At 44.1% G+C, this 25,412-nt stretch overlaps 1 protein-coding gene across 2 annotated transcripts in view; it reads right to left on the bottom strand.

Annotated features, from left to right (window-relative positions):
- The window catches only part of TMEM98 (transmembrane protein 98), a 48,993-nt gene that overhangs the window by 15,082 nt on the left and 8,499 nt on the right, over positions 1-25,412 (bottom strand). The window contains exons 1-3 of one of the 2 annotated variants that reach the window (XM_040329756.1): positions 10,577-10,687; positions 4,563-4,741; positions 2,424-2,555 (exon numbers count right to left, since the gene is read on the bottom strand). In XM_040329756.1, the coding sequence (XP_040185690.1) occupies positions 2,424-2,555; positions 4,563-4,693 (263 nt within the window). In that variant the 5' untranslated portion in view covers positions 4,694-4,741; positions 10,577-10,687. Of the gene's footprint in view, positions 1-2,423; positions 2,556-4,562; positions 4,742-10,576; positions 10,688-25,412 lie in introns of those variants that run through there. The other variant, XM_040329757.1, reaches the window with a different exon arrangement.

Below are 25,412 nucleotides of genomic sequence, written 5' to 3'. Positions count from 1 at the left end.
CAAACTTTCAAACTTCAAAAACAACAGTACTGGTGTCAGCGAACACATTATTAACCCCCAGCACTGGTGTCAACGAGCGCATTATTACCACCAGCACTGGTGTAAGTCAGGGTTTGACAAATTTGCTTGGAATCTAGGAGCCAGCTAAAAAAGTTGGGAGCCAGAAAACGCACCCCGTCCCGACGATCTTGCGTGCAGAAGCGAACACATACGTGAGCAGCGCCCGCATATGTAAACGGTGTTCAAACCACACATGTGAGGTATCGCCGCGATTGGTAGAGTGAGAGCAATAATTCTAGCTCCTCTGTAACTTAAAACATGCAACCTGTAGATTTTTTTAAACGTCGCCTATGAAGATTTTAAAGGGTAAAAAAGTTTGTCGGCATTCCACAAGCGGACACAATTTTGAAGCGTGACATGTTGGGTATGAATTTACTCGGCGTAACATTATCTTTCATAATATTAAAAAAAATGGGGATAACTTAACTGTTGTCTTATTTTTTAATTAAAAAAAGTGTAATTTTTTCCCAAAAAAGTGCGCTTGTAAGACCGCTGCGCAAATACGGCGTAACAGAAAGTATTGCAACCATCGCCATTTTATTCTCTAGGGCGTTAGGATAAAAAATATATATAATGTTTGGGGGTTCTAATTAGAGGGAAGAAGATGACAGTGAAAATAGTGTAAAATGACATTAGAATTGCTGTTTAACTTGTAATGCTTAACTTGTAATACCAACGGCCACCACCAGATGGCGCCAGCTCACATCTGGTGGTAATAACTTGTAATACCAACGGCTCACCACCAGATGGCTCCAGCTAAAAAAAAAAAAAAAAAAAAAATTTTTTTTTTTTTTTTTTTTTTTGCTCCCCTCACTTCCACCCTGCCTGGGGGCCATTTATAACTGGTCCGCGGGCCACAAATGGCCCGCGGGCCGGTACTTTGAGACCACTGGCTTAAATGTACATAGTCTGTGTGCAGAGTCTGTTTAAGGAGAGAGAGAAATATCATGGTAAAGCAATGTCTTATAGAGGAGAAAGTAGATCCAGACCTACAATCAAGCCAGTTTGTTCCTATAGAGAGGGATGCTTGAGAAAAAACTAGCTATTTTTGAAAAAGGATGTTTGTCTTTTAAATACTGGTTAATGCTGTAAACTTAGGGCACCAACTTATCCCTGATTTATCTGATGAGGACTGGGAGGAGGCACGCTCATCCCATTTATCTGTATCCCCGGCTGTCGATAATAAATGGATCCACTTTTATATGTTACATCAATCATATCTGACCCCAGTTCGATTGCATGCAATGCATTGTCTGCCTACCCCTGTCTACGAGTGGACTTCACACATGTTATGTGGTTTTGTCTAGTCATAGCAAGGTATTGGCAGAGGTTTTGACTGTAGTTTTAACAGTTCCTGTTCCATGTCCCCTCCTGGTGTTTGCTAGGGGTCCTGGACGAGGAACTGTGGCCGAAACATACTAGGACCATGTTAATGCAAACACTATTTTTGACTCGTAAAGCTGTAGCACTTAAAGCGGGAGTTCACCCGAATTTTTTTTTTAACATTAGATTGATGCTCATTTTGTCAAGGGGAATCGGGTGTTTTTTTTTAAATCGAAGCAGTACTTACCGTTTTAGAGAGAGATCTTCTCCGCCGCTTCCGGGTATGGTCTTCGGGACTGGGCGTTCCTATTTGATTGACAGGCTTCCGACGGTCACATACATCGCGTCACGAGTAGCCGAAAGAAGCCGAGCGTCAGTGCGGCTCTATACGGCGCCTGCGCACCGACGTTCGGCTACTTTCGGAAAATCGTAACGCGATATATGGGACCGTCGGAAGACTGACGGAAGCCTGTCAATCAAATAGGAACGCCCAGTCCCGCAGCCCATACCCGGGAGAAGATCTATCTCTAAAATGGTAAGTACTGCTTCGATTTTAAAAAAAACACCCGATTCCCCTTGACAAAACGAGCATCAATCTAATGTTAGAAATTAACTTTTTGGGTGAACCTCCACTTTAAGTGGATTCAGCCCGCTCCTCTATCCATAAGTAAGTGACTTTGGTTTGTAAATCAGGTATTACCTTATGAAAAACGTATTTTTGAACACAGAGGTTGCCCAGCTAAGTATACAAAGGTGTGGGATGCTTGGTGTTCTTCCGCTATTAATGCAACCAATGCTTGAGAATGTCGCTAAGGGTATTAAGCAGCAGTTAGCTATAATTCTGTGATTCTTTGCTAATAATCATATGTATCTGGATTGGTTTGAAGGGGAATGCTGCATAATTGTAATTATGAAAAAACCTTTGTGCACTGTAAATGTACCTGATTGTTCTCTATGCTCATGGTGAGCGCTTTGATTAATGCCAATGTCTTATAGCTTTTTTTTAATAAAAAAAGAGTTTAAAAAAACTGTAAACTTACGAGGCATCTTCAATCCAGTCTTCGTCTTCCAGAATTGCTTCAATCTGGGGGTTTGTGATGACAACATCATCCAGTTCTAGTTCGGATGGCTCTGACTGGGTTTCCATTGCTCCAATTAAATCCACGGTTGGCCTTTTAATAAGTAGAGCATTATAAATATTTGCATGTACTAGTGACCCTATTTGTACCCTAAAATCTTTTGTGTAAGACCAGGTTTTTGACCATAAACCATAATGTGTTAAGGTATATCTATAAGCCATGAGAGCGACATTAAATGAATCACAAAGTATAACTAGATAGGGGTTTGTGATGCACTCATCAGTTTCATATTTTTTGCATTACAACTACTCTAGAGCCCAGTTTAAACTGTCTTTAAGAGTCATCTACCCAATCCTCAACCTTACTTTGTATAGGCTCTGACACCAATTTATGCCAATCAATTCCTTCGACTTACCATTATTTTTGGATGTGTTCAACAAGCAACGAGCTAAGACTCTACCAAGGCATAGAACTTATAATTGCTTAATAGAACTGCTTCCTGGGGCTGAAATGATTTTTGACTGAATCTTCTTCCTGAAAAGGATTCATCCACCCTCCCACTTCTCCAGCTGGGGAAGAAATCTTTTTTTGTGGAAAAAAGAAGCATTATCTTCAACCATGTGCAGATTAACAGGATTACTGTTTAAAACATTTTCCTCTCCTGTTGATGCATGAAAGACTCAGGTTTGCTATTTTGTTGATTGTGTGGTTGAATCTGATTGATATCGCTGGACGAAAAGAAACTAATCATCTATGGCCAGCTATTAACTGAGTAATTGCATTGAGCCACTGACTGCTCCCTATAGTGGCCGATTTGTAATTGTATTTATAAGTATGGATCTTGTTAAATATGAAAGTAATAACTAAAAACATGTGATTACTTAAAATACTAAGTTGTCTTTAAAGTCTACGATCATCTAAAAGCTAAACCTCAACTTCTAGACAGCTATTGTAGGGTTGCAATTGATCTAACTGCATAGTAAAAATGTTTCTTGCATATGCATATCCATAGCTCCCAACTGCCTCTGATTTTGAGGGAATGTCCCTCTATCCTCCGCATTTTGGTGTGATCTATATAGTTTTATATAAAATGCACAATTTAGCTATCAAAAAGTGTTTCCCAGAGCTAAACATTTCATCCAATTTCTAAATAGCTGCATTTGTAAATGTCAAAAGCCGATATAAAGAAATAGTGGTACAAAAAAAAGCACTAATCCTTTTTTTTTGGTATAATTGTCCTTTAAGGCCTCGTAAACACGATAGGTTAAACAGAGGACAACGGTCTGATGGACCGTTTTCATCGGTCAAAACCGATCGCGTGTGGGCCCCATAGGTTATTTAACCATCGGTTAAAAAAAAGCCAACTTGTTTTAAATTTAACCAATGGATTCCTAACCAATAGGACAAAACCGATCGTTAGTAGGCACGACCATCAGTTAAAAATCCACGCATGCTCAGAATAAAGTCGACGCATGCTTGGAAGCATTGAACTTCATTTTTTTCAGCACGTCGTTGTGTTTTACGTCACCGCGTTCTGACACGATCGTTTTTTTAACCGATGGTGCGTAGGCGCGACGGACCATCAGTCTGCTTAATCTGTTAACCGATGAAAACGGTCCATCGGTCCGTTCTCATCGGATGAACTGATCGTGTGTACGCGGCATAAGTGGGCATGGCAGGGGCGTGTGTCCTATGCCTACATACTTTTTGCTAATAGGTGTTCCTCGTTCCCATCTTACAAAGTTGGGAGGTATGCACATCTACAGTATGCTGTGTGCTCTAAGTATACCCCTGATGCCCATTTTGTTCTGAAGAAGCGAAAGTTCAAACCAGAGTGTTTACTTTCTCGTTCAAGACTGGTCTGCTTTAAGTTTCAGCAGGGGTTCATGATAGTTCATAGACATGCCTATTGGTCTCTTTCACACATGTAAGCCAACTAGGGAATCATTAGACACCTTCAGAATAAAGTTCCTCACACTAGAAACATTGCACTAAAGAAAGAAATGCTAAAATGTCATGGTCCATCAAGGGGAGAATCCCTTTAAATTTGTGGCATCATAAACGTTCACACCTATTAGTCCACTGACAACCTGTTCTTACTTGTTGTTGTAGTGTGTCAGAAGATTCTTGGTCCGGCAATATCGTTGTCGACATACCACAACCAGAGCCACAAAGGAAGCCAGGAAAATAGTGGCTAGGACACCAATGGCCACAATGACCACAGTCTCCATTTCTTCACTTGGTCACCAGGCGTGTTACATGGAGTGAGATTAAATCATCTGAAACATGAACACAAATAGAGTAATTATTGGTAGGATTATTTGCTTAGAAAGCATCCTAGCTATTTTTGTTTTAACTTTTCATTAGCAACAAAACACAAAATACAATGAAACAAATGGATCAGAGACCATCGCTGGAGCTCCAGGAGTGGAGGGAGGGGGGTAATTCTGTTCACCCCCCCCCCCTCCTCATTCGTTAGCAACATTTTGAGACTGAAGAATGTGAGAATGTTAAACATAAAAATGTGTTAAGATTCACTTCAAAAAAACAATCATGATTGGATAATCGAAGAGAATATACACACAATTTATCTCCTTTAGATGTTCCAAAGGGCCCACCTGAGCAATCCATTCAATTTACATCCAATCAGAGAGGCTCACACACTACATGGTTGTTGTAATGTGTACAGCCAGCATCGGATCATAGCTGCACACCTATGTCAATCCAGCGAGTTTATGTATACATAAACTGCCACCAGGACCACTACACAGACCCAGGTGGTGACGCGTTTCACACATACATTGTGCTTCTTCAAAACCCAAGGGAAGACTGAACCACCTCACCTCTAAATAGAGAACATTCCCACCCAACACAGGTGTCGGAATGTATATTTTGCAATAGATGGTGGAATGTAGTGTTACTAGTGCTACACTTAGAAGTATCCACAGAAGAGTAGAAGTTGTCAAGTTTCATCAAGTGCCTGGACAAGATACTCCACAAGGTCAAACGAGACTTATACGGCAAGAAGAGCCTTGCTGACCCAGGTTCTAAAAAGGGGGCAACCTCTGGATTCCAAAATGCTTAAACTTCTGACAAGAGACCAAAGTGACCATTTGACCTACTCTAAGTTAATCAAGACAATTTAAGAATAGGCCCTGATTGCAAAATCCAGCAACCCAACGTTCCCAAGGGTCATGCAAAAGGCAGCACTCAATCACACAGATGGCCCCGGTCATAGTCTACTTTACAGCAAGCCTTCACTGAGGTTCAGAAGACGGTTGGAAAGGTGGTGGATGCTCAAACGGGGATGCAGAAGTCCCTAACTGATGTGCAGGTGGTGGTAGCTTTGGTCTTAGAAAGGAAGGCATCAGGGAAGGTGATACAATGCCACCCTCTGGAAAGCGATCTTAGCGCTGTGTGGGGCACGTCAGAGTGCAATTCCCAAGAAAAAAACTCAGTCTGCGAATGTGGAAGAAGCCTTGGAGGTACTATGGAAAATGCTATCTGTGAAGCAGATGGGAAACTTCAAACGGCTCCAAAGAAGAAGCTGAATGAGTGCTCACCTTCAACAGCCTGTGCCAACTCTAGAGAAACAAAAACGACAATGGAGGCTTAAAGTCTTGAATAAGCCAGAACCCACCCAGCTGTTTCTGAAAGGCCATCCAACTCCCCTCCTTTGATCTTAGATATTCCATCCGAAGAGGATAACACACACCAACCTCCTAGGACCCTGCTGTATGAATTACTGAAAGCCAATACACAATGTTCAATGCTCAAGTAACCCATAAAGCATGTTTTGGTCTTAGTGGGAAATTGAATATTGTATTCCCAAAATCAGGATCTGCAGCATTGCTGGTATTTTCCTAAACACTGCTTTCCTGGTGAATGCTAAGCAACTTGATGTGCAGCCACAGCCCAAAGATCACAAGTAGTGTAGCACCACATCATAAACGGTGGATAGAGAAGTGTCAACACAATTGATCAACCCTTGTTATTCCTCATCTAAACTGGAACTTACTGCTATGTTTTATAAAAATCTATCCTGGGATATCCTATCTAGTTGTACACATTGCCCTGCAGTTACTTCAGTAAGGTTTAATCCAAGTTGTTACATGTAAGAACTTTTACGTAACACATACATAGGAGAGAAAATGTAAATATATTTCAGGCTGACGGCACAAAAAGTGGTCCATGAAGTCTTCACTTCTCAATTTATTTTGACCTTTTTGTATTTGAGTATGGACCTGTGTTTATCCTAAACATGTTTAACCACCTGCCTACCACCAGGCACGTTTACCCCTTTTTCTGCCCAGGCAAAATCTAAGCTTTTAGTGCTCTCACACTTTGACAATTATGTGGTTATGCAACACTGTACCCAAACAAAATTTTCATATTTTTTTTTTAAGGGCTTTCTTTTGGTGATGTTTAACCACCATTGGATGTTTTTTGATAAACCATCTAAAAAAGACAGATAATCCTGTAAAAAAAAAAAAAAAGTTTTTCTTTGTTTGTGCTATACAATTTTGCAAATAAGTCATTTTTAATTTCACCGATGTGCGCTGATGTAACGGCACTAATAGGCACTGATCGGCAGCACTGATGGCCACTGATTGGCATTAACGAGGCTGCACTGATCACCAGGGCAATTCTTGTTTTTACATTCTGCTGTCAGTGGGGTTAAAGACCTGGTGGTCAGCTTCCTGGCCCACTCCTTAACCACTTCAGCCCCAGAAGGATTTACCCCCTTAATGACCAGGCCACTTTTTGCGATATGGCAATGCATAGCTTTAACTTACAATTGTGCGGTCATGCGACGCTGTACCCAAACAAAATTGATTTCTTTTTTTTTCTCACAAATAGAGCTTTCTTGGTGGTATTTGATTACCTATGCAGGTTTAATTTTTTGCGCTACAAACAAAAAAAGGCAGACAATTTAAAAAAAAAATATATATATATATTTTGACTTTTTGCTATAATATCCCTCCCAAAAAAACTCACATTTTTCATCAGTTTAGGCCAATATGTATTATTCTACATATTTTTGGTAAAAAATAAAAATAAATCGCAATAAGTGTGTATTGATTGGTTTGCACAAAAGTTATAGTATCTACAATATAGGGGATATATTTATGACCTTTTTATTGTCCTTTTTTTTTAATGGCAGTGATCAGCAATTTTTAGCGGCACTATGACATTGTGGTGGACACTTTGTGGTCAGACACTTTTGACAGTTTTTTTGGACCAGTGACATTACAGTGATCAAAGCTAAAAATAATCACTGATTACTGTATAAATGACACTGGCAGGGAAGAGGTTAACACCAGGGGGCAATTAAAGTCTTAAGTGTTCCCTAGGGAGGTGTTTCTAACTGTGTACTGACTGGTAGTATACCGAGATCGCTGTTCCTGATCACTAGGAACAGACTATATCTCTCTACTCCCCTGACAGAACGGGGATCTGTTTGTTTACATTGACAGATCCCCATTCTGGCCCTTTGTGGAGCGATCGTGGGTGGCCTGCAGGCATTGCGGGTGCCGGCCACACGCTGTGGGCACGCGCCTGCTATAGCTATTAAAACGGACCGAAGTACAGCTACGGCGATTCGTCCAGCCGAGCCAACCTGCTGCAGTATAACTGCGGCGGCTGGTCGGCAAGCGGGTAAAGCGGATTTCCAGGCAAAAAGACATCTGTTTTCAACAATTGACCACCCCACCTCCCTCATTTTTTTATAATATTTTTTTTCTTTTTGGTACCTTTTTTGCCTTTTTTTCCCTTCAGGACTTCCGTCCTACGTCACTGCGGCAAGGTACGTCACTTCTGCGGTTGCATCTGCCCCCCCGCCTTCTGGGAACCTGTGTGTGTGTCCCAGAAGATGGGACCATTCAGACAGCACTGCACAACTTGTGAATGCGCAAAAGGCTTGCCCGAAGGCTTCATGGCCGGTTTGCCTTACTTGCAATGCCGGTGCCTGCACCCGTAGCCGATGGATGGATCGGCTTGGGGTGCCGACATCGCGGGCTCCCTGGACAGGTAAGTGTCATTATATTAAAAGTCAGCAGCTACAGTATTTGTAGCTGCTGACTTTTTTTTTCCCCCAGCTATACACTTTTTTATGGAGAAAAAAAAAATGCAAAAGGCATATAAAAACGCATCAAAAATGCAACACTTGATCCATTGAAGTCTATTACAGGTACCTGCAAAATGCAATCCGCTGCTGGAAAAAAAGTCCCTGGCCCTTTCCAAAAATGCATCGGCTGAAAAATGTATAGATGTGAACGTGTACATTAGAAACCATGTTAAATGGACTGTGGTTGCGTTTCAACAAGCTGCAAAATGCATTAAAAAGCGCATAGGTGTGACCCAAGGGAAAATCTATTTAATGGTTTTCAAGGATTTAAACATTCCACATGCACAATATTACAACAAATCAACAACATGCACCCACTTTAAAAATGATGTTGCTTAATGGATTTAGCAACCTGCACCCACTTCATTTGGTCACTGTATAAAAATATCTTATAAACACAAAGGGGCAGATCCACAAAAGAATTATGCCGGCGTATCTCTTGATGCGCCGCATAATTTCAAATTTTGCGCGTTGTATATTTGTTTTGTATCTTCAAAACAAGATACGACGGCATCTCGGCTCGATCCGACAGGCGTATGTCTTAGTACGCTGTCGGATCTTAGGTGCATTTTTTTCGGCGGCCGCTAGGTGGCGTTTCCGTCTAATTCCGCGTCGAGTATGCAAATTAGCTTGTTACGGCGATCCACGAATGTACGTCCGGCCGGCGCATTTTTTTACGTCGTTTGCGTTCGGCTTTTTCTGGCGTATAGTTAAAGCTGCTATTATGAGGCGTACTCAATGTTAAAGGGGTTTTCCACCTTTTTTTTAAGTTTATTAAAAGTCAGCAGCTACAAAAAGTGTAGCTGCTGGTTTTAAATAAACTGACACTTACCTGCTCCATGGCTCCAGTGACGCGCCGGCCGGGGCTCCGCTCTTCACCCCCCCTCGCCGGCGTCTTCATTCTTAGTGTGGGCACCCGGCAGTGACAGCTTTCGGCTTCACGGCCGGGCACCCACTGCACATGCGCGAGCGGCAGTGTGCATGCGCGAGCAGCGCGGCGCCGTCCGATTGGACAGGCGCTCGCCTACAGGGAGGGGCTGTGAAAAGGCGATTAAGCTAATCACCTTTCCAGCCCCTGGACGGAAGGAGGAAGTGGGACAGGAAGTCCCCTTCTCCTGAAGCCCCCACTCCCCCCCAAAAAAATGACATGCCAAATGTGGCATGTAAGGGGGCGAGGAGTGGGTTAAGAGGAAGTTCCATTTTTAGGTGGAACTCCTCTTTAAGTATGGCCGTCGTTCCCGCGTCGAATTTTGAATTTTTTACGTCATTGGCGTAAGTCGTTCGCGAATAGGAATTTGCGTAGAATGACGTCACCGTCGTAAGCATTGGCTGGTTCCAGTTTAATTTCGAGCATGCGCACTGGAAAACCCCCACCCCCAAAAAACATCTTTATGTCGGTTCACGACGTATTTACATAAAACACGCCCCCATTACATCCATTTAAATTCAGCGCCCTTACGCCGCCAAAGATACACTACGCCGCCGTAACTTACGGCGCAAATTCTTTGAGGATTCGAAAACAAAAAAATACGTTTCAGCGGCGTAGTGTATCTTAGATATGATGCGCCCGGAAAGATGGGCGGAGGTACGTGAATCTGCCCCAAAAGATACATAGCATTGGCTGACAGAGTTTCTAAAATATATGTTCTCCATTTCTAGTCCATTTCCATTTCTAAGTACAAACAAAAGCATATTAATTCATAAAAAATAATGTTATAACTCAAAACTTTTTCATATGGGATTCTTTTGCAATTAACCCCAAGCGTTGGTTAAAACATCCAATACAGTTTTCATAATAAATGTATACAATCATCATTTTTTTTTTACTAGATTATGACGGCTGCTGCTAAACAAAAACATAACATAGTATACATAAAACAGCACATAAAAATCCTGAAAACGTTTTATAACCGCTGCATCAATCCTGACGATTAACATTTTTTTTTAGCCTGTTTACGGCACTATCTGTTGCATTAAATGTTCTTACCAAGATTTAGACACGGAGGTTCGCTGTCTAGATGACTTCCGTGTAGGCCTCACACTGATACATAAGAGGGTAAACATTCCTTGCCTACGTTTGTCTTCCTTTTGAATCATTAACAGAATGGATCAAGGGGCGTGAACATTGTTTTATGTCGGTCTTATGACGTGAACCTATCAGTCATACGCCCTACCTGTCCAGCATGCTACAACGTACTTGTAAGGTTCACTGTTCTAGGAGATGTTGACTTCTAAGAACCAGGAGGCTACAAGGCTCCATAAAAGATTCATTGTGGTCTGAAAACTAGATTCACGCTTATACACGGACAATGCATCAACCCAAGTACATGTAAAAGCACAAAACAATAAAAAAATAAAATATGGAACTCATGAAAAGGGCAACCAAACCTCCCCCCCCCCCATTTTATATAGATTGGGAAAGAATTAGATCCTCTGTCCCCATGCCATTGGGCCCATTTTTTTTTTCTTCACCTACTTTTTGGTTTTTATATTCAAGTACAGATGTTTGTTTTTATGTAGATGACATGATAAGATAGGGACCTCCAGACTGCTGGTTGAGATGCACATGGACCATTATTTGGATGTACCAAGACCTGGTCCAGATAAGGAAAAATGTATACAGTGAGACCTTGGATTACAAGCATAATCTGTTCCAGGAGAATGCTTGTAAAAAAGGGATTTTCCCTATAGAAGTTAATGGAAACAAAAATAATTAGTTCCACATTGACTTCTATGGCATGCAATACCACATTTGGTCAGAGGTGGGGGGGCGCCGGAGAGCCTCAGAAACGGTCATAAAGGCCCGAGGACACCTCGGCAAACCTTGTAAAGACTCCGTTTCCGAGGTTTGCCGAGGTCAGCCGAGCTGTCCTCTGGCCTTTCCGTGCATTTCCGATCGGTGCCATACGGCTACGGCGCCCCCCACCTCAGGCCAAACGCGGTACTGCACAATGCTTTGGCCTGAATCCTGCTCGTTTTACGGGAAAAACGATTGCAACCCGAGTTAGGATTTTTTTAAATACAGTGCTCGCATTGCGAAGCGCTCGTTAACTGTGTTACTCGCAATCCGAGGTTCCACTGTACAGATACTGTATGTTTGTTTTTATGTAGATGACATGTTAAGATAGGGACCTCCAGACTGCTGGTTGAGATGCACATAGACCATTATTTGGATGTACCAAGACCTGGTCCAGATGATAAGGAAAAAATGTATACAGTGGAACCTTGGATTACAAGCATAATTCATTTCAGGAGAATGCTTGTAATCCAAAGCACTCGCATATCAAAGCGAGTTTCCCCATAGAAGTCAATGGAAACAAAAATAATTAGTTTCATATTGACTTCTATGGCATGCAATACCGCATGTGGTCAGAGGTGGGGGGCGGCAGAGAGCCTCAGAAACGGACAGAAAGGCCCGAGGACACCTCGGTAAACCTCGAAAAATACTCCGTTCCCGAGGTCAGCCGAGCTGTCTTCTGGCCTTTCCGTGCATTTCCGATCGGCTGCGATTGGCGCGATTTGGCTACGCTCGGCTCCGGCGCCTCCCACCTCAGGTCAAACGCGGTACTGCACAATGCTTTGGCCTGAATCCTGCTCGTTTTACGAGACAACACTCGCAAACCGAGTTAGGATTTTTTTAAATACAGTGCTCGCAGTGCGAAATGCTCGTTAACCGCGTTACTCGCAATCCGAGGTTCCACTGTACAGATATGTTTGTTTTTATGTAGATTACATGTTAAGATAGGGACCTCCAGACTGCTGTTTGAGATACACATGGACCATTATTTGGATGTACCAAGACCTGGTCCAGATGATAAGGAAAAATGTATACAGTGGAACCTTGGATTACAAGCATAATCCGTTCCAGGAGAATGCTTGTAATCCAAAGCACTCACATATCAAAGCGAGTTTCCCCATAGAAGTCAATGGAAACAAAAATAATTAGTTCCACATTGACTTCTATGGCATGCAATACCGCATGTGGTCAGAGGTGGGGGGGGGGCGCCAGAGAGCCTCAGAAACGGACAGAAAGGCCCGAGGACACCTCGGCAAACCTTGAAAAAGACTCAGTTTCCCGAGGTCAGCCGAGCTGTCCTCTGGCCTTTCCGTGCATTTCCGATCGGCTGCGATTGGCGCCATTCGGCTACGCTCGGCTCCGGCGCCCCCCACCTCAGGTCAAACGTGGTACTGCACAACGCATATCAAATTGAATTTCCCCCATAGAGGTTAATGGAAACGAAAATAAATTAGTTCCACATTGACTTCTATGGCATGCAATACCGCATGTGACCAGAGCTGGGGGGGAGGCCGCCGAAGAGAGAAACCCTCGGAAATGCTCAAAAACTGAGGATTTCCAAACGGCTCAGATCGGCTCCAGCACCCCCACCAAATACGGTACTGCACACCGCAGAGGCTTGAATCCTGCTCGTTTTGTGAGACAACACTCGCAAACCGAGTCAGGATTTAAAAAAAATAATTACTCATATTGCGAAACGCTCGTTAACCACGTTACTCGCAATCCAAGGTTCCACTGTACATTCACACTTTTGATAAGGGATGATAAAAGATAAAATATAGTGCACATTGGGTGTAAAAATTACAAGTGTGAAGATATTAAGGCCCTGTTCACACTTGCGTGATGCCAGAAATTGCATGTGATTCGCACCGCATTGTGTCGTTAGCTTTACATTGACACCCCCAGTGGTTCGCAGATCTCAGTGTGATCGCTGTGTGATTCAGGTGCGATGCGGAACCCGCATTGGATTCGCAGGGTTCCTGCATCACAGCAGTGTGAACCAAGCCTTAAAGCGGGAGTTCACCCATAAATGCTGTTTTTTGCTCTTTTACCCTTAGATGGATGCTCATTTAGTCTAGGGGAATCGGCTAGTTGTTTTAAAATCCGAGCATTACTTACCGTTGTAGAGGGCGATCTTCTCCGCCACTTCCGGGTATGGGTCTTCGGGACTGGGCGTTCCTTCTTGATTGACAGTCTTCCGACAGGCTTCCGACGGTCGCATCCATCGCGTCACGAGTAGCCGAAAGAAGCCGAACGTCGGTGCGGCTCTATACTGCGCCTGCGCACCGACGTTCGGCTACTTTCGGAAAATCGTGACGCGATGGATGCGACCGTCGGAAGCCTTTCGGAAGACTGTCAATCAAGAAGGAACGCCCAGTCCCGAAGACCCATACCCGGAAGTGGCGGAGAAGATCGCTCTCTACAACGGTAAGTAATGCTCGGATTTTAAAACAACTAGCCGATTCCCCTAGACTAAATGAGCATCCATCTAAGGGTAAAAACGGCATTTTACCGGTGAACCTCCGCTTTAAGTGTATTATAATAAAGTGTATTTGAACCAGTCTTCGGATGTGGTGGAAAAATTTATATGGCCACCTGAAAAATAAATTTAAACTATTACGTTTTTTTTTTTTTTTTTAGTTAAGCACATATTTGGAGATATTGTTGCAATGTTTACCACTTCTTTAATGAGGCAGTTACTATATATGTATATATATATATATACACACACACACACACACACACACACACACACACACACACACACACACTCTATTGTCGAAAGTATTGTGAGGCCTGCCTTTACACTCACATGAACTTTAATGGCATCCCAGTCCATAGGGTTCAATAATGAGTTTTACAGGGAGTCAAATTACCGTATTTATCGGGGTATATCGCGCCCCGGCGTATAACGCGCACCCCAAGCTCAGCCAAGTAAAAAAGGAAAAAAAAGAAAACTTACATTTTTGCCCTGCGTCCATCGGCGGCCTTGTCCGGCGTCCATCTGCGGCCTTGTGGGTGTCCGTCTGCGGCTTCCTTGTGCGGGGTCCGTCTGCGGCTTTGGAGCTGTCCGTCTGCGGCCTCCATCCAGGTGTCCATCTCGTCCGTCTGCGGCCTCCATCCAGGTGTGCATCTCGTCCAGCGTGTCTGTCTGCGGCCTCCATCCAGGTGTCCATCTCGTCCGTCTGCGGCCTCCATCCAGGTGTGCATCTCGTCCAGCGTGTCTGTCTGCGGCCTCCATCCAGGTGTCCATCTCCGTCCTGCATGTCCATCTGCGGCCTCCATCTAGGTGAGCGTCTCCGGTGTTCGTTTTTCGATTTTGCCGCAAGCCGAGAGGAGCCGTTTTTCCTGTGTGTTCGGCTCCTCTCGGCTCCTCTCGCGTTGCTGCGGGCGGAGCCGAGCGTGGCCGAGCCTGGTCGAGTGCGCAGTACACTCGGCTCGACTCGGACAATGTCGGAGACAGAGGGGATTGGCGTATATCGCGCACCCACGATTTTCCCCTGATACGGTAGGTACTGTATATAGGGAAATCCAAGATGTCGTACATGAGGTCACAGGAGTGAATCCAAACCACTGCTGTCATTCATTCAATATTTATAAAGAATCTTCCTCTCTATATGGCAAAAATGGAGCTTTGAATACACTATCTGTATAAATATTGAATGGATGACAGCAGCGTTTTGGATTCATTCCTGTGACCTCTTGGATTTTCCCATTTGTCTAATTTGACTCCCTGTAATAGGGGCCAATTAAGTCTGAGGAGTGCATTGTGTTTCTATGTGGGGTGAAGAGGAACCTTTCCTATACTCACTGAGGACGTTATTCACGTGTGGGATCTATATATGGGCTTCACAATTTTTATGTATTTTTTATGCCGTATTTTTCGGTCTATAAGACTTTTTCCCCCAAAAAATATGCGGGAAATTGTCTCTGCGTCTTATGGTCCGAAAGTAAATTAAGCACCGCCCCCCACCACCGCTGTCAACGCCCCCTTGCCACTGCCGGCAAAAAATGAAATATGGCAACCTGCTCTGCTGAGACTTGTAGTGCCTCTGTGGGGGACTGAAATATGCCAACCTGCTCTGCTGGGACTTGTAGTGCCTCTGTGGAGGGCTGAAATATGGCAACCTGCTCTGCTGGGACTTGTAGTGCCTCTGTGGAGGGCTGAAATATGACAACCTGCTCTGCTGGGACTTGTAGTGCCTCTGTGGAGGGCTGAAATATGACAACCTGCTCTGCTGGGACTTGTAGTGCCTCTGTGGAGGGCTGAAATATGGCAACCTGCTCTGCTGGGACTTGTAGTGCCTCTGTGGGGGACTGAAATATGCCAACCTGCTCTGCTGGGACTTGTAGTGCCTCTGTGGAGGGCTGAAATATGGCAACCTGCTCTGCTGGGACTTGTAGTGCCTCTGTGGAGGGCTGAAATATGACAACCTGCTCTGCTGGGACTTGTAGTGCCTCTGTGGAGGGCTGAAATATGACAACCTGCTCTGCTGGGACTTGTAGTGCCTCTGTGGAGGGCTGAAATATGCCAACCTGCTCTGCTGGGACTTGTAGTGCCTCTGTGGGGGACTGAAATATGCCAACCTGCTCTGCTGGGACTTGTAGTGCCACTGGTCAGGACTCAATAATGGCACAGGTCGGGCTGCATTATTGGCAATAGTCAGGCTGCATTTCATGGGCACTGGTAAATATTTTAGTACACCATTTGGTTCAGAATATTTTTTTTTCTTGTTTTCCTCCTCTAAAACCTAGGTGCGTCTTATACGGGTAAATGAAGATGTATTTGGTGATTTATGATATGTATCTTATGACATAAGAGCACGGTTTATTTTTTTATTTATCTTTTCAAGTTTTGGGTGCTTTTTACACTTTACAACACGCAGCTCTTAATTGTAGTTTATTCGTTTTTTGGTCATTGATTTGCATGAGTTTGGAACCTACTGGCTCCTATATTTTCTTTCAATATTGAGTTGGCCCACCCTTTGCAGATATAACAGCTTCAAATCTTCTGAGAAGGCTGTCCACAAGGTTTAGGAGTGTGTCTATGGGAATGTTTGACCATTCTTCCATAAGCGCATTTGTGAGGTAAGGCACTGATGTTGGACGAGAAGGCCTGGCTCACAGTCTGCGCTCTAATTCATACCAAAGGTGTTCTATCAAGTTAAGGTCTGGACTCTGTGCAGGCCAGTCAAGTTCCTCCACCCCAAACTTGCTCATCCATGTCTTTGTGGACTTTGCTTTGTGCACTGGTAAGTAGTCATGTTGGAACAGGAAAGGACCATCCCCCAAACTGTTCCCACAAAGTTGGGAGCATGAAATTGTCCAAAATGTCTTGGTATGCTGAAGCCTTTAGGCTACTTTCAAACGGAGGCACTTTGCAGCCGCTATATCGCTAAAAATGGCGCCTGCAAAGCTCCTTGAAAAAGCCTCTTCTCTCACTTCAGTGTGAAAGCCTGAGAGCTTTCACACTGGATCGGTGCACGAGCAGGACGCTCAAAAATGTCCTGCCAGCCGCATCTTTGAGGCGCTGTAGGAGTGGTGTATACACCGCTACTAAAGCGCCTCTGACCATTGAAATCAATAGGCAGCGCCGCTGAACTGCCGGCAAAGCGCCGCGGCAGTGGCGGGCGGTTTTAACCCTTTTAAAAGTGTCCCACTATCGGCCGAATAAAACCGCAAAAACTACGATAAAGCACCTCTAAAAATAGCGCCACTTTACCGCTGACGACGCAAAGCCCCAGTGTGAAAGTAGCCTAAGAGTTCCCTTCACTGGAACTAAGGGGCCAAGCCCAACCCCTGAAAAACGACCCCACACCATAATCCCCCCTCCTCCAAATGATTTGGACCAGTGCACAAAGCAAGGTCCATAAAGACATGGATGAGAGCAGTTGGGTTGGAGGAACTAAGACGCCACAATTCCTCCATGCTTGAGCACAGAAGTGAACGCATATGTAAGTCGCGCGCACATATGTAAACCGTATTCGCACCACACATGTAAGGTATCGCCACGAACGATAGCGTGAGAGCAATAATTCCAGTGCTAGACCCCCTCTGTAACTCTAAACAGGTAACCTGTAAACTTTTTTAAAGTATCGCCTATGGAGATTTTTTAAGTACCGTAGTTCGTTGGCATTCCACGAGCGTGCGCAAATTTAAAGCATGACATGTTCGGTATCGCTTTACTCAGAGAAACATCATCTTTTACATTTTACCAACAAAATGGGGTATACATATTGTATTATTTATTTATTTTTTATTCATTAACCACTTCCGGCCTGGTCAATAGTGAATTGACGTCCGGGAAGTGGATAACAGCCGCCACGTGCCCTGGGAGGCGCGCATTGCGGCGATCGGTGATGCGGTGTGGCAGTCTGACACACCGCTACACTGATCTCGGTAAAGAGCCTCCCACTAAAAATCCCTGCCAGTGCCACCAGGGATACCCATCAGTGTTGCATATCAGTGCCGATTAGTGCCCATCAGTGCCATGTATCGATGCCCAGCAGTGCCGCCTATCAGTGCCACCCATAAGTACCCACCATTGCAGCCTTTCAGTGCCCATCAGTGTCGCCTATCAGTGCCAATCAGTACCTACCAGTGCCACCCAAGAGTGCCCATCAGTGCCGCCTATCAATGCCCATCAGTGCTGCATATCAGTGCCACCCAATAGTGCCGCCTACCAGTACTGCATATAAGTGCCCATCGTCAGTGCCATCTCATTGGCACCGCTTCATCAGTGCTGCCTTATCAGTGCCCATCAGTGAAGGAGAAAACGTACTTATTTACAACATTTTATAACAAAAAAAATTAAAAACTTTAATTTATTTCAACATTTTCTGTCTTTTTTTATTTGTAAAGCATAAAATAAATACCCCAGAGGCGATCAAATACCACCAAAAGAAAGCTCTATTTGTGGGAACAAAATGATAACAATTCTGTTTGGGTACAGTGTAGCATGACCACGCAATTGTCATTTAAACAATGACAGCACCCGAAAGTTGAAAATTGGCTTGGGCAGGAAGGGGCATAAGTGCCTGGTATTGAAGTGGTTAAAGTGTATTTTTTTCCCCAAAAAGTTACATTTGCAAAACCGCTGCGCAAATACTGTGTGACATAAAAAATTGCAACAATCGCCATTTTACTACCTGGGGGCCCTGCTAAAATAAAATGTATAATGTTTGGGGGTCATAAGTAATTTCCTAGCAAACAACACTGATTAAAACAAAAAGTGCCACAAATACACCCCGAAACAAATACATATTTTCTGAAAAGGGAGGCCCTGTCGAATAAAATGGCAGCAGTTGGTATATTTTATGTCTTACAATTATTGTGCAGTGGTTTATGCACAAATACATAATTTTTTAGGAAAGCATACAGCATTTATTTTGGTACACACAAACACGATATAATGCCCATTGTTGGTCAAATAAAAAGGATGGGGTTATGCTGATTAAATGGGTAACACACATGTGAAAATTGTGCATGCCTGTGAAATAGTAAAAGACTACCCGAAATTGTCCATAGGTGACAGTTTAATTTAAAAGCCTTTACAGTTAATCAATTTAGAGTTAGCTATGAATGATGGTCCTAGAATTATTGGGCCAGATTCACAGAAGAGATACGACAGCGTATCTCCTGATACACCGTCGTATCTCTGAGAGTATCTATGCGGCTGATTCATTGAATTAGTTACGCATAGATAGCCCTAAGATCCGACAGGTGACTTACACCGTCGTTTCTTAGGTTGCAATACTTCGGCCGCCGCTGGGTGGATTTCGCGTCGTTTTCCAGCGTCGGGTATGCAAATTTGCTTTTACGGCGATCCACGAAGGTTTTCGCATTCGTTACGTCGTCGCTAGTAATTTTTTCCCGTCACAAAGTTAAGCATGCTTTTACATGGCTTAACTTTAGACGAGCCATGTTAAAGTATAGCCATCGTTCGCGCGTCAAATTTAAAAAATTATTTTTTTGCGTAAGACGTCCGGGAATACGAAAGTATGTTACGCACGTCGCCGTTCAAAAAAAATGACGTCACTTCGCGCAAAGCACGGCGGGAATTTCAAAACGGAGCATGCGCAGTACGTCCGGCGCGGGAGCGCGCCTAATTTAAATGGTACACGCCCCATTTGAATTAGGCGGGCTTGCGCCAGACGCCTTTACGTTACACCACCGTAAGTTTACACGCAAGTGCTTGGTGAATCAGGCACTTGCGCTGAAAACTTGCGGCGGTGTAACGTATAGACGATACGTTACGCCGCCGCAGTTATATGTGAATCTGGCCCATTGTTCTCTCGCTGTCTTCTGTGGCGGTGTGTCTGGTGCATATCCGCCCCTAGGGGGCAGATATGATGAACTCTAGCTTGTTTCACACTTGGGAATGAACAGATTTATTCATGAGGTCTGCTTTCTATACCTATAGATACATTAAACATAATACATATTTGATGTTATATAGGACCCTGACCTTTTACTTACCCCCTACTGATGTGTGACACACTTCATCTGGTTAACTGTCTCTGGCCAGTGCTGTTGTAGCATTTCTATGTTTGCACCTTCTGCTCCTAAAGAAGCGTAATTACTCAAAACATGTCAAACTTTATGTGAAAGGGCGGTGGAGCCCTCTATTATGTATACTGCTCTGATTGTCAGTTTGAGATCATTATATTGCAATTTATGGGCTGAACCACCATCCCATTCGACATAGGGTGCAAAATGCTACTGTGTTTTTAATTTGTATGGTTTTAAAATCTGTGTGCATTAATAAAGTTTTGTATTTTTTTTTTTATATACATTAATGTCTGGTGGTGCCTATAGAGTCCATGGACTGCGGTCCAACAAGTTCTGATGATTTGTATTGAGGTCCCAGCATTGCATAGCTGAGAGTAGGGATGAGCGTCATATTCGATTCGAACTCACGTTCGACTGTTCGTCGAATTACGAACGTTTTGGGCCGTTCGCGCCAAATTCGAGTGGCGTGTCTCGCCCCTTAATTCACTGCGGCATCGCAGTGCATTGCTGGCTGATGATTGGTCAAGCATGCACTATGACCCGCATGCTTGGCCAATCACAGCGCGCAAAAAACGGTGAGCCATAATTGGCCAAAGCCAGGGTGGCTTTGGCCAATTATGGCTCAGGGGGTTTAGTACACGCCCCACACTATATAATGCTGCCTGGAAGTCGGCCTTGTGTAGTGTGTTGGTGGTTTACAGAGAGAGATAGAGTGTGTAATGTTTTGGAGTTAGATAGGGCAGGCAGGCGAGTCAGTTAGAGTTACAGGGCCAGATCCACAACGAGCGGCCGTAACTTAACTTTTCCTATTTAAGTTACACCGCCGCAAAATCTCTACCTAAGTGCCCGATCCACAAAGCACTTACCTAGAAATTTTCAGCGGTGTAACTTAAATTCGTCCGGCGCAAGGCGGGCCCAATCTAATGGGGCGAGTCCCATTTAAATTAGGCGCGCTCCCGCGCCGGACATACTGCGGATGCTCCCGACGCGATTTTCCCGACGTGCTTTGCGCGAAGTTACGTTACGCCGAGTTTTGTGAATCGCGCCGGGTAAAAAAAAGTTGCGTCGGGAAAAAAAAGAGATGCGGCGGGAAAAAAAAAAATTGAAAAAAAATTTGACAGCGTCGCGGGAAAGAAGGGTCTACTTTTACATGGTGTATTAACTTTACACTTTGTAAAAGTAGCCCTAATTTTGCGTTTGCAAACTAACAACTTACGGAGACTTCACGAAGGGAAACCGCTTCGTGGATCTCCGTAAGTGCTAATTTGCATACGCGACGCGGAATTTCGACGAGAAATGCCTCCTAAGATCCGACAGTGTAAAACTATAACACCTGCCGGATCTTAGGAATATCTATGCGTAACTGATTCTGTGAATCAGTCGCATAGATAGAAACAGGGATACAACGGCGTATCAGTAGATACGCCGGCATATCCCTTTTGTGGATCTGGCCCACAGTGTGTAAAGGATATATATGCATCCCAGGTGTTGTATATATATTTATACACTGTATTGAGTTTAGATTCGATCCGCTCTTCCTAATATACAGGCAGGCATGTGATTGTGCTAGTTTTTTTTTTCACGTGGTGTACTGTCTGTGTCCTCTGTACTGTGTGCACCTAAAGCTACGTCAATAGATTTGCTGGTGTTTCTCATATTAATTCCTAAAGGCAGTAGAGCTGCACCATTCTGGGAAAAATGAGAATCACGAAGAATCTTAGAATGAAGATCACGATTCTCTCACGATTCTCAAAAAAATGCATGGTGCTTTTGTTAGCATGCATTTTTGTGTATTTTTATTTACACACACATGTATATATACGGGGAAAATCGTGGGTGCGCGATATACGCCGATACGCTTCCCGCTCTCAGTTTGAACGCCTCCGCTGACATATACCGAGCGCAGTACACTGGGGTACATTCTGCCAGGCTCGGCTTCGCTCGTGGTCACGCTCTGTGACGTTTATGCGTGAGAAGCTGAGCCTGGCCGAATGTACCCGAGTGTACTGCGCTCGGTATATGTCAGCGGAGGTGTTCAAACTAAGCGCGGGAAGCGGGGATTCGACTCGGAGACAGCGCGGGAGAAGCTGGGAAGACACCACCGAGGCCGCAGACGGACGCTGGACCGGACAATGCAGCCGATGGACGCCGGGCCAGACACCAAAACTGTAAGTATTAAAATGTTTTTTTTTTACAGGAATTTCGGGTCTACATTAGGGGTGCGCGCTATACGCTGGAGCACGCAATACCCCGATAAATACGGTATGTATGTGTAAATAAAATAAAAAAATCACAAAAATAAAAATGCATGCTAACAAAAGCACCATGCATTTTGGTGCAGCGGCATTAAAAAATAAGGCCCATGCACTTTGGTGCTATTGATGGGTGGCAGGCAGTTCATTCTCAAATTAATAGGCTGTTCTGCAGCAAGGCACATACTCTGATGCATCGCATAGATGTGAAGTTGAACCTTTAAAACACAGTCAGGAGGCCGAGGGGCATCAAAAGCCACAGCAGTGATAGCAGCATGGCTGTTTTCGAACGGGGGGGGGGGGGGGGGGGGTGTTCGGCTCATCCCTAACTGAGAGTAGGGTTGCCTGAGAGCCTATATTGCTGTAGAGAGGAGACTATCTTACAGAAAAGAGACATTCTGGGTGAGTCTGGAGGAAGACATCCAAGTCCCAAGGACACTGATTACAGACCTGCAAGAATCCTAGTAACTGCTGCTGCTGTTAACACTTTAGGCTTAGTGCAGCAGGGGTTACTAAACCCACTAAAGTCCTACTGCTAAAGGATTGTGTTAAGAAGTAGTTGCAAAGGGAAGAGTGTCCTCGCATTCCTGTTCAGTATTCTAGAGTATCCCACAGCTTCCCTAAATCGCATCCAAGTTAATTTGCAATAAACTTTGAAAAAGGCAACCCCTAGACCCCAAGATGAGTGAATGTTGCTGTTTGTCTGGCTACCGCTGCACTAGTGGGAGTAGGACCTGGAACACAAATCAGTGGCCCTTGCGGGGGTTAGCACTACACAGGCATTTCAGATGCTGGGACTATTCTAGAACCGATTTTTGAAGGTTGAGGATTCAGCTGAAGTTCAAAAAGATCTAGATTGTCCAATGGAGGTGCCTCCTTAAAGGGGAGTTCCAGCCTTTTTATGTTTATTAAAAGTCCACAGCTACAAAAAGTGTAGCTGCTGACTTTTAATAAACACACTTACCTGCTCCACGGTCCAGCGATGCGGGCGCCCAGAGCGTCGCTCCTCTCCGCCGGTGCCTCCATTCACACTGTGGGCACCCGGCCATGACAGCTTTCGGCTTCAAGGCCGGGCACTCACTGCGCATATGCAAGTCGCGCTGCTCTCTAGGAGTGGACAGGCAATCTCCTGGGACCTGTCATGTGTCCCAGGAGATCGCCTAGAGTGAGGGGCCGCCTAAGGCGAGAGTAGGAGTCGCCTAGGCGGTCCCTGGGTGCAAGTAAGAAGTGGCACAGGAAGTCCCATTCCTACCAAAGCCCCCACTCCCTCCCCCCCCCCCAACAAAAAAATGACATGCCAAATGTGACATATAAGGGGGTGAGGAGTGCTTAAAGGCGGAAGTTTCACTTTTGGGTGGAACTCCGCTTTAAGACAACACCTGAACTCTCTTGCAGAACATATTGTACTGTAGTTTGCCTACAACATTATATATGTATGCTGTTAACTTTCTGAAACTTAAAATAGCTTTATATAAAGCTGATGTAGTCTGCAATGTCCAGCACATGAAAGTTAAAATCCTTAATAGGATTAAAATTCCTGCTGTTTTAGATTAGTTGGGTTACTTAGAAGAAAGAAAAAGTTTAAAGAGGTAATTCTATATTCATATATTTGTATGCTTGTGTTAAAATTGATGTATGTATTTTTTAAACACTTTTTTCTTTACAAGTTTAAAGTATTTTTTGCTAGAACATTACTTGGAACCCCCAAACATTATTAGCCAGATTCAGGTAGAGCGGCGTATATTTGAGCAGGTGTAGCGCAGCTGATATGCGCTACGCCGACGTAACATAGAGAGGCAAGGCCAGTATTCACAAAGCACTTGCTCCCTAAGTTACGGCGGCATAGCGTAAATGGGCCGGCGTAAGCCCGCCTAATTCAAAGTAGCAAGGAAGTGGGCGTGTTGTATTAAAATGAATCGTGACCCCATGTAAATGAAGCGCCGAACGAACGGCGCATGTGCGCGCATGCTCAGAATCACGTCGAATTTACTCCCTAAGATACGACGGCTCAATTTATAAGACGTGAACGTAACCTACGCCCAGACCCATTCACGTACGACTTACATAAACGACGTAAAATCCAACGGCAGTTCCGACGTCCATACCCTAACATGACTTAGACCAACTATTTGGTGCTTTATCTTTACGCCGGACGTACGCCTTACGTAAACGGTGTAGCTTACTGCAACGGGCGCAAGTATGTTCGTGAATCGGCGTATCTAGGTCATTTGCATATTCAACGCGTAAATCAATGGAAGCGCCCCTAGCGGCCGGCGTAAATATGCACCCAAGATACGACGGCGTAGGAGACTTACGTCGGTCGTAGGAAGCCAAAATTCAGGCGTATCTTGTACTGTGAATACGGCGCATAGATACGACGGCGCATCCGTGGACTTACTCGGCGTATATAAAGATACGTCGGCATAAGTCTTTATGAATCCGGGCCTATATATTTTTCTTTTTAGAAGAAGCCCTAGGAAATAAAATGGTGATTGTTGCAATTTTTAATGTCATACTGTATTTGCACAGCGGTTTTTCAAACACAATTTTTTGGGAAAAATACATTTTAATGAATTAAAAAAAGACAAAACACAATATTCACCCCAATGGTTTTGTAAAATGTGAAAGATGATGTTATGCTGAGTAAATATATACCCAACATGTCATGCTTTAAAATTGCACACGCTTGTGGAATGGCGATAAACTGTACTTAAAAGTCTCCATAGGCCACGTTTTAAAACCTTTACAGGTTTCTTTTTTCGAGTTAGAGGAGGTTCAGCGCTGGAATTATTGCTCTCGCTCTAACGTTCGCATCGATACCTCATGTGTGGTGCAAACACCATTTACATATGTGTGTGCGAGTTGCGTATGTGTTTGCTTCTTTGCGCGAGCACGGAGGGCTTGGGACGCTTTACATTTTCTTCTTTTTTTAAATTTATTTTACTTTTTTTTTATGCTGCATACACACGATCGGAAATTCCGACAACAAGACCGTGGATTTTTCGCTCAAACTTGTCTTGCATACACGGTCACTCAAATGTTGTCGGAAATTCCGAACGTCAAGAACTCTGTGACTTACAACACTACGACGAGCTGAGAAAAAATTAAGTTCAATGATTACGAGCATGCGGCAAATTTATTCAGAGCATGCGTCGGAATTGCATACAGATGATCGGAATTTCCCTTTTGCTGTCGAAAAAAAATTGAGCACCAGCAAATGTCCAATGAAGCTTACACACTGTCAGAATTTCCGACAAAAAGCA

Source organism: Rana temporaria, chromosome 12, assembly GCF_905171775.1.
Source record: "Rana temporaria chromosome 12, aRanTem1.1, whole genome shotgun sequence".
NCBI classification, from domain to species: Eukaryota; Metazoa; Chordata; class Amphibia; order Anura; family Ranidae; genus Rana; species Rana temporaria.
Note: the sequence above shows the minus strand (reverse complement) of the source record. Positions and strands in the feature narration are given on the sequence as shown.